The 10,212-nt window shown below is 38.9% G+C and overlaps 1 protein-coding gene across 1 annotated transcript; it reads right to left on the reverse strand.

Annotated features, from left to right (window-relative positions):
- Positions 1-330: 330 nt before the first annotated feature.
- SPINK1 (serine peptidase inhibitor Kazal type 1) lies at positions 331-7,215 on the reverse strand. The gene is made up of 4 exons (XM_061149448.1): positions 7,073-7,215; positions 5,220-5,251; positions 3,586-3,692; positions 331-455 (listed from the first exon to the last, which is right to left on the reverse strand). Exons 1-4 carry the CDS (start codon positions 7,125-7,127, stop codon positions 410-412), a joined length of 240 nt encoding a protein of 79 aa, XP_061005431.1. The 5' UTR covers positions 7,128-7,215; the 3' UTR covers positions 331-409.
- Between the last annotated feature and the right edge of the window lie 2,997 nt (positions 7,216-10,212).

Here is a 10,212-nt window from a genome sequence, read left to right on the forward strand (position 1 = left end):
AATTATTTCAGTCAGTGAATGGTGTGAGGCAACATGTTTCTGGATAGTTTTCCAATTGTTTCTTAAAATGCTTGTCTAATCCCCATGAAGTTATGATATTTGTGATCAACTGAATCCTGTCATTTAATGTCTGCAATCACATTTCCTGGGACAGAGTCCTCAGAATGTGAGGAGGATGGGGAAGGGAAAAGCATCCTCAAAGAAATCCTGTCCAAAATTATAGGATTGCTGTATTTTGTAAAACTCAGTTTATTCTGAGCTTGCCTCCATCCTCTGTTCTCGGTATAATCAAACATGCCTTTGAGGAAAAAGCATATGGGAGCAACAGGACGTACTTAGATGCACTTTATTCAGCAATCAGGCCAGCCACGCATTGTAGTGTACTTATGGGATTTCAGAACTTTGGTTCTCAGCAAGGCCCAGATTTTTGAATGAGGACAGGAGTCTGACGTTCCCTGTAGAAGAGATTGGAAAAAAAAAATTAGTTTAAACTTTGCTGAGAAAATGTGACTATGGGGGGAAAACAAGGGAAAAAATTCAGCTTTATTTAAAATGAGAGGTTTGAGATTTCCTTCCATTTCTGTTTCTCTTATTCATATACTCATTCACTTATTAAGTCATCAAATACTGATTGAGAACTACTACCTATATTGAGGATACAACAGAAGGGAAAAATGTTTATCCTTAGAGAGTTGACAGATCTAACAGGGCATCATTAAAAGCCTCGGAATTAATCTTTAATCCATTGTTGCTTTTCCTGCTGACGTCATTGTCCTAGCCAGCAGATTTCCAGCTTAGCAGGTGCCCAGGCTACTTTCGGACCTTTGCCTTAGGACTCTGGGGATTCCCATCTGTGAGATTTTGCAAAAGGAAATCATATCGCTATCTCATAGGATAGTTGCTTAAGTTAGCATCTAGACAGAGCCCATGGTTTGACTTATTTTCCATAGCTAAGCTGTCCATGACAGCTGACATGATCTCATGTAGCTGCTTAAATTTAAATCAATTTAATAATGTTAAAAGTCCAGCTTTTTGGTTATGGTAGCCATGTATTAAGTGCTGGTGCCATGACTAGAGGCCTCCATATTGGACAGCATTTCTGTCATTGCAAAAAGTTCTTACAGGAGAATGCTAGTTTATAGAAAAGAATTTGCCAGTGTAGGTTGCCTGAAAAGATATAGAGTAATTAGAGAAAAAGTCCTTACTGAATATTATCTGCCAGGAGCATAATGACCAAGGAGATGCAAGCCCTTGTTCATCTACTCATCTCAAAACTCAACAACTAGTGTCGGAACCTGGATCTAGTTACCATACAATATATTAACACTTGTTTGGGGGTTTTAATGGGCAGTAGAAAGAAAAGCAAAATGATACATGAGTAGCGTTGAAACATATATATTAACATATGTAAAATAGATATCTAATAGAAAGTTGCTCTACAACACAGGGAGTTGAACGCAGTGCTCTGCGACAGCCTGGAGGGATGGGCCAAGGTGGAGGCAGTTCAAGAGGGAGGAGATGTATGTATACTTATGGCTGATTCACACTGTTGTATAAATATTGTGAAACAATTATCCTCCAACTAAAAATATTTTTTAAAAAATGGTACTTTTGAAAAAGCCACATTTCCCTCTCCTGCTTTCTTATCACAGAAATATAGGAAGAGAAATTACTTTTTCGGGCATTCAAATATTGCTCCCATATTTACATATTTTTAAAAGAACAGAAAAAGCAGGTAGGACTGAGAGATTAAGTCTGAAGAAACAGGGTTTCCCAGCCCTATGCTCGTATTTTTCCAGTGTTTCACTCTAGATATTAGGCCATTTGATCTTGGCACCTGGACCCAAGTCTCAAGGCTGTTGTACTGCTTTCCCCTCCCCTTGGAGGGAAATATGATGTTTGACTTTAACATCAATAACATAGGCCATGAGAAAACTAACAGGTGGTTTCAACTTTCTTTTACAAGTCTTTAATGTGGGATTTTTTTAAAAAGCAGAGCATCTAATGTTCAGCCTAAAACTTTAGGATATTAAATATTTCTCCCTGGGAACCCAATTCCACAATCCTTGTTAAATACCAAGAATTTTCTGAAATGATTTAAAGCAGATCAAAAAGAGGGTTCACGGTACAATGAATTAGAGCAGTGGAATGATGGAAGTGCATGCAGTCATCTGAGTCTAAATCAAAGTCTTAACACCACATCAGTTCCAAAATAACAGTTTTCTAGGTTCCTTGCGAAATCTCTTTTGTTTGACCATTCTACATCTTTATTTAACCTGGAAGGCCCTTGTGATACTATGAAAACAGACCACTGTTTAAATGACTTCCTTTTCATGAATCCTTTCTTGACCCTTTCAGTAAGAGGCAATCTGTCTCTCTCCTTCATTCCTGTAGCACATTGTTAACACCCATTTAATGGCGTTTGTCACAAATTACAAGAAGCTACCTTATTGTGCTATTTTCTCTTAGTTATATCCACAAGGAAAGCGGAGAGACTAGCACAATGCTTGGCAGAAAGTGTTCCGTAGCAAAGACAGAACATCTGTGGCAAATTTATTTCTCTGAGCTCGTGAGTCTGATTCCCATCACCTACCCACCTGCAGTTAGTTCAGAATCTCCACTGAGGCTGGTTCTCACATGCATTAAAAAAAGTGTTACCAAAATATGTTTCTGGTCACCTAATCTATATAATTCACATTTGCATATTTTAGGATTTTAGTAAACACGATGATTACTATTTCAAAGAATTTTTTTTTTTAAGTATAATGGAATTTGGAGCATATTGTAAACTTTAAAAAATCCATACTATCTCATTTGCTATAAAAGCTTGAGTTTTTATCATAGAACTGATTTTTTAAAAAATTAATTGAAAGAAGCAAACACTTCCCCTCCTCTATGATTGGTAATTTCTTAAACACCTTTTATACTCACTATATTATCACTTACTTTCTGGCTTTTGCTCAGTTTTTTCTTCATATTGGAATGCTTCTCTCTCCTTTAGAATGTCCTAGAGAAAGCCTCCAAATGTCTCAAAATCCTAGCGGGCATAATTAATTCTTTTTGATTTTGTGCTCTCAGATCACTTTGCTTACACTACCACTGACCACACTGTGTTAGCATTGAGCGTAAGCAAACAGGAGACAAAACCTGTAGGATCTTCTGTATCTCACACGTTCTTAGGCTGGTACCTGACTTTATCATGGAAAGAGCAAGGATTTCGTACCAGATCTGCCACTTACTGCTGAGCATTATTTAAACTAACTAAACCTTAATTTTCTCATGGGCACAATAAGCTTAGTATTATTTACCTCATAGTCATTGTGAATATTAAATGCCTTGCACAATGCTTGACACAATGTATACTATTTTCTATCTTAATGCACACACACACTTCTATATAATCTTTACAGACATATAATAAGGGAAAAAAGAGATCAAGAATGTTTTGGGGGAAAACTAGGTACTTTGTTTTTCTCATGGTGAAATTCATGTTATTGGCATATTCATTGAGTCTTAGATATATAAAAATCTGAAGACATTTAGCTTAAAATATATATTTTAAAAGAAATTCAAGCTTGTACTCACTTATTTTCCACACATAACAAGCATTCATTAGAATAAGTAACTCCATCTGTCCCACAGACAGGGTTATAGATCCTGGGACATCCGTTCACTCCATTTGTACACTTGGCCTATAAATGGAATAAAAAAGAATCATTTCCCATCATTTTTCATTCTTTGAATTTATAGCAAAGTCTCTAAAATCTCCCTGAGTTGATCACCTTAAAAATGGATTGGAAGGATGATACTAAGTGTTCTAAAGGGAAGAATCCAACATTTGCATTCAGAAAACCTGGTTTTAAATAATGCCTCTGCTACTCACAGGCTGTGTGACATTGGTAAATCTCTTGGTGTCTCTGAACCACAGTCACTTCATTTGCAAAACAAGAATGATGTTGTCCTTTTTCCTACCTGTCTCATCATGGTGTTGTGAGGTTAGAATAAGGTAAGTGAGATAATGTTCAAATTTACAATCACTACAAGTGCTAGCTTCTCTCAGATCAGCCACACCTTGAAGCATGTTCTTCCTTGCACACAGTAGTCCTGTTACCCTGGTCTTATCCAAGTCACTTAAAGACATGCAGTGCCTTCTACCTTTGGAGTTTTTGCACAGCCTGTTTTCTCTACCATCAGTGAGAACTAGTAATTATGAAATAACTTTCACAGGGCAGACACTGTCCTAAATGCTTTTTATGTATTATTATATTTAAACTTCACAACTAGTCTATGAACTTTTTATCATGCTTTTCATCTAGTAAGGATAATGAAGTACAAAGAGAGTAAATCATCCCAGGTCACACACCTAATAATTACTGGTTCCTGGATTTAAACCCTGTCAATCTAGGTCCTGAACTTTAGCTCGTCACCACTTCACTCTATTATTCATTTATTTATTTATTTTTGGCTGCGCTGGGTCTTTGTTGCTGCACAGACTTTCTCTAGTTGCAGTGAGCACAGACTACTCTCTAGTTATGGTGTGTGGGCTTCTCATTGCAGTGGCTTCTCCTGTTGTGGAGCATGAGGCTAGTGGCCCACGGGCTTCAGTCGTTGCAGCTAGAGGGCTCAGTAGTTGTGGTTCCTGGGCTCTAGAGCACAAAACCCATTTGCCAATGGCTTTGGCAAACATGTTTTTTTGCTCTGCAGCATGTGGGATCCTCTCCAACCGTGGATGGAACCCGCGTTCTTGCACTGGTAGGATTCTTTATCACTGAGCCACCAGGGAAACTCTAGGGTAAGTTGCTAATGGAATCAGAACTTCTTTATAATACATCACAAATGTATTTATTTACTCATGCACTTTTGGTTTGTCATTGGTCTTCTCATTATATATAAATGTAATGAGAAGAGGACACTTCTTCTGCTGGTCTCCACTGAAAATTCTTACCCTACAAGATAGCCCTACTGCATATAAAAACCCCTTTACAGCAAACATAATATGAATACACAGAAATTGCCCGTGTATCTGAGAATTTGTCCTTCAGCATAAGCACTTGTGGGGAACTACAATTACTACCCACGTTTAGTAGGTTAAGCCTTGCCAGCGTTCATACTCCTTGTATTAACTTGAGGCTAAATTGAAAGGCAAGTTAGACTATGCTTTGGTTGGGACAAACAGTTCTAGCCCCAGAGGTAAAAAAAAATTACAAAATTGTCCTTACCTCTCTTCCCAGGATGTTAGCTCCACTGTTACCTGGAAAACATAAATCAGACATGCGAAGTTGAGTCTTGAATGGGAGGACAGATGTGTTCTCATTCATAAGTTTCTGCTTCCATTTAAGTCTATGTCTTCTCTGCTGGCCTCTTTCACCACCTAGCCTTTCTTATTTCCATCTTTTTTCCTCAAGGACATCTCACTGCTGTTCACTCACAGCCTGCCTACTGAAACCTCAAAAAAATTAAGCAAAAGTTTGATTAGGACAGAAGTATTGTATATTTAAGACAAGTTGACTTATTTCCTTGAAAATAAAAATGATATACTTACTGCTTAAGATGTCTCAGGCACAGAGCAAATACCTTCTGAATACTCACTGACATTCTAGTTAACAACTTGTTTATTGATGTAGGAAATGTAATATCTACCTCAAGTTTATAGGTAAAGATATGGAGAGTTTCTATAACTTGTTACTATAACCAGTAAAACAGTTAACACTAGCAATAACCAGGCCTGGTGACGCAAAACTAGCTTGTATATTTACATATAAGTCTTCTTTTGTAAGTGATTCTAAAAAAAGTGGAGCTCTTCTGACAACTCAAACTTTGGTTCCCAAAGACCTCTTTTCCTCCATTGCGTTGTGCTATTAGTTTAATTCACATTTTTTGAATTTACAGGTAAATACTTAAAATTGTCATGCTGCATTCTCCAGAAAATAGCAGGTCTTGATGACATTATGTTTACGTAGGAGATGATGACTGTGGGTGAGCTCATTGTAGGGAAAAGGGACTAATTTGATAGTATTAGTCACTTCTTCTAAAGGAAGATTTGATTTTGCTATTAGTAATCTCTGAGGTCAGCTAGGTAAGGAGGTAGTTCTCCCTAGATCTTGCAGGGAAGGGGGACTAATCAGATAGTATCTAAAGGAAGAAATGTTGGTTAGATTTGATTTTGTTATTAACAGTCTCTGAGGTCAACTAGGTGAGGGGGTAGTTCTCCCGAGCTAAATGTTTTGAAAAGTCATAAGACACTCACGGGCTTGGAGCAGAAGTTCCCTGGAATAGTCAGAACTTGATGTGGTGAGAGTCCCACTGGATTTTACAATCTAACTGAGTCTAAGATTTAATGAGCAGGTGATCGCCACACAAGCATCTATCTCTATTAATTGCTATGCATGAGAAATGGAAAAGGGAACACCGCTCCCATAAATATTTAGGGAATACAACAAACAGCATTGTTCCTTTCTTCATAAAGTGTTGATTTGGTTTCTTTGCTAGATCTGATAAAAAATTTAACATGTTAACCATTTCCAAAGACAAAAAGGAAGCTGATGCCGATTCTGGGGGTTCAGATCGTCTCTCAGCATTATCAGGACAGTTTGAAGATATACATACACGATCTATTCAAGAAGAATATTTTTGTAAAAAATATTCTGTAGGTCAAAAGTCAAATTCTTAAACTCTGCCCTGTACACTGAATAACTGGAAACCATTGTTACCTATTTCTGCAATTCCATGAGTACATAAAATTTGTAAATTGGCCTTAAACATGTACAGAGCTAGAAGGGTACTTGATGTTGAAATAATCCCTTCATTTTTCTACCATATCTCTGATGAAGAGTCAGCTTCATTACCTGAGGAAAAAAACATTTCATGTCTGAGCACTAGTAAAATTGTTTTCCTGTGTTATGTTAAAATCCATCTTTCTATATATAATTCTCATCCACTGATCTTATTTCACCTCCCTAGAATCAAAAGATCTGTCCAAGAGTAGACTCTAAGTCTTGAAAGTAATGTGCTCAATAAAGCAACAGGTCAAAAAGATTTTACTCAAATCAGAAAAATACCCAAAGACACGTACCAGATAAACTCATCAGGACCAATGCAGTGAGGAGAAAGATGCTTGCCACCTTCATGGCTGAAGTGCTGGTTCTAGAGCTGAGTCGAAAACTGCACCCAACTTACCACTTCGCTCTGGAGCCCTGGGACGGGAAGGGTCATATAGGCAGCATGGGCTCCCAGTCTCCACCTCCTGCTCTGTGTCACAGATCTCCTTGGTTATTGATTGACTCCACAGCATAGCCCGTCCTCCAGGTTTGGGACACACCACCAGTGTAAGAAAGGTGTAAGAGAGGAATGCCCTAGGCCTGAAATGTGCCAGGTAAAGACTGTCAGGAAGAGATTACTAGTGGTTAGCTGGTTCTTGCCGTTACTTCCTCTGACTGTGGAGAGAAAGCCCATAGACAAGTCCTGATTTTCTCATCTGTAAGGTGAACTCAAAAGTTCTTGTCCTCTGTAATTCTGGGTGTATGAAGAGGTTTGAATATCTAAAAAACTCCATTCTTGCTTCTTTTTCTTCAGCTTTTAAAATTCTTTCTCTCTTTTCTGTCTTTTTCGGCCACCCATTCACAAAGCCTAAAGTAGCTGCCAGAGGGCCAGGTTAGAGGTAAGGAGGACTCTCTTTCCTAAGTTGTGTGTACTCCAAGGTAGAGTGGGCTCACCAGAGACTCTTACCAGCTCTATGCCTTGGAAAAGCAGGTCACCTGGGGGTGGAAATAATAACAGCACCTACCTCAAAGAATTGATCTTTCATCCCCAAATATGCCTTGTGTTTATTTTGGAATCATGTGTGGTTTGGGGAGATAATTCTCAATTCTTTCTCATCTTTCTGCATGTCTTACGGGTACAGACATTGACTGCATGTGTTTCAAACAATCTTTTCAAGAGTGTTTGTATGGGAAACAGCCTTGGAATGTAGAATAGTCTCTCTCTCTGGTGTAAAGGGGAGGTTTGTTTGCCATTGGGTATAAGATAGTATCTTTCACTAGGGCAAAGTTTAGGCAGGTACAATGCTTTTTTTGTGTATCTGCATCACATGGCTTGTGGTATCTTGGTTTCCCAATCAGGGATTGAACCTGGGCCATGGCAGTGAAAGCATCAAGTCCTAACTGTTGGACCACTGGGGAATTCCCAGGCATAGTGCCCTTGAGAAAAATTAGGGATTTTTAAAAGCTTGGCATCCTTCCCTGTAACACACGGTGCTTTCTCTGTATGTTTCCGTGGCCCTCTTCATGTCGTGCTATGGAGGCTGGGCCTGGGGAACCAGAGCAAACGCAGGCACTCTGGCTATTGCTATTGAGTAATTACATCTCTTATCTCTGAGTCAGGAGTCTTCTCTCAGACTGCCTTTAACTATGGCAGAATAACGTGTCAGCTTCCAACCAGGGTGAAATCTTAGACCCTCCCAGGTCTTGATGTATGTTAATTGTATTCAAAAGAAAAAAAAGAACTGTACTAATCTATGGGGATGGATCACTGTCCTCACGAAGCTTCCATGACATTTCAGTTTGGGAGAGATAGGCAATAAAAAAGTAATCAAATAATTATAAAGTATATCAGATTATACTAAAGGTTATGGAGAAAAAGAAGATATTAAGCAGAGGTGGCAAGAGGAAGTAGAAGATATTAAGAAGAGATGGCAAAAATACACAGAAGAACTATACAAAAAAGATCTTCATGACCCAGATAACCACGATGGTGTGATCACTCACCTAGAGCCAGACACCCTAGAATGTGAAGTCAAGCGGGCCTTAGGAAGCATCACTATGAACAAAGCTAGTGGAGGTGGTGGAATTCCAATTGAGCTATTTCAAATCTTAAAAGATGATGCTATGACAGTGCTGCACTTTCATAATATGCCAGCAAATTTGGAAAACTCAGCAGTGGCCACTGGATTAGAAAAGGTCAGTTTTCATTCCAACCCCAAAGAAAGGCAATGCCAAAGAATGCTCAAACTACTGCACAGTTGCACTCATCTCACACACTAGCAAAGTAATGCTCAAAATTCTCCAAGCCAGGCTTCAACAGTACGTGAATGGTGAACATCCAGATGTTCAAGCTGGGTTTAGAAAAGGCAGAGGAACCAGAGATCAAATTGCCAACATCTGTTGGATCAATGAGAAAGCAACAGAGTTCCAGAAAATATCTATTTCTGTTTTATTGACTACACCAAATCCTTTGACCGTGTGTATCACAAGAAACTGTGGAAAATTCTGAAAGAGATGGGAATACCAGACCACCTGACCTGCAACTCCTGAGTTGGAGTATGCAGGTCAAGAAGCAACAGTTAGAACTGGACATGGAACAACGGACTGGCTCCAAATTGGGAAAGGAGTACGTCAAGGCTGTATATTGTCACCCTGCTTATTTAACTTGTATGCAGAGTACATCATGCGAAATGATGGAGTGGATGAAGCACAAGCTGGAATCAAGATTGCCAGGAGAAATGTCAATAACCTTAGATATGCAGATGACCCCACCCTTATGGCAGAAAGCTAAGAAGAACTAAAGAGCCTCTTGATGAAAGTGAAAGAGGAGAGAAAGTTGGCTTAGAACTCAACATTCAGAAAACAAAGATCATGGCATCCAGTCCAATTATTTCATGGCAAATACATGGGGAAACAAAGAAAATGGTAAGAGACTATTTTTGGGGCTCCAAAATCACTGCAGATGGTGACTGCAGCCATGAAATTAAAAGATGCTTGCTGCTTGAAAGGAAAGCTATGATCAATCTAGACAGCATATTAAAAAGCAGACACATTACTTTGCCAACAAAGATCCATCTAGTCAAAGCTGTGGTTTTTTTCAGTAGTCATGTATGGACGTGAGAGTTGGATTATAAAGAAAGCTGGAAAAAAAAAAAGAAAGCTGAGCACCAAAGAATTGATGCTTTTGAACTGTGGTGTTGGAAAAGACTCTTGAGAGTTCCTTGGACTGCAAGGAGATCCAATTAGTCTATCCTAAAGGAAATCCGTCCTCAATATTCGTTGGAAGGACTAATGTTGAAGCTGAAACTCCAATACCTTGGCCACCTGATAAGAAGAGCTGACTCATTTGAAAAGACCCTGATGGTGGGAAAGATTGAAGGAGGGAGGAGAAGGGGACGACAGAGGATGAGGTGGTTGGATGGCATCACTGACTCAATGGACATGAGTCTGAGTA

This window comes from Dama dama, chromosome 9 (assembly GCF_033118175.1).
Source record: "Dama dama isolate Ldn47 chromosome 9, ASM3311817v1, whole genome shotgun sequence".
Taxonomy (NCBI): Eukaryota; Metazoa; Chordata; class Mammalia; order Artiodactyla; family Cervidae; genus Dama; species Dama dama.

Bases quoted from the DNA above. Each gene is read 5' to 3' on its own strand.
- SPINK1 (XM_061149448.1), bottom strand. From the start codon at position 7,127: ATGAAGGTGGCAAGCATCTTTCTCCTCACTGCATTGGTCCTGATGAGT. The intron at 5,252-7,072 runs GTACGTGTCTTT...TATGTTTTCCAG, and splicing joins GGTCCTGATGAGTTTATCTG to GTAACAGTGGAGCTAACATC. The intron at 3,693-5,219 runs GTAAGGACAATT...TTCCATTTATAG, and splicing joins CTAACATCCTGGGAAGAGAG to GCCAAGTGTACAAATGGAGT.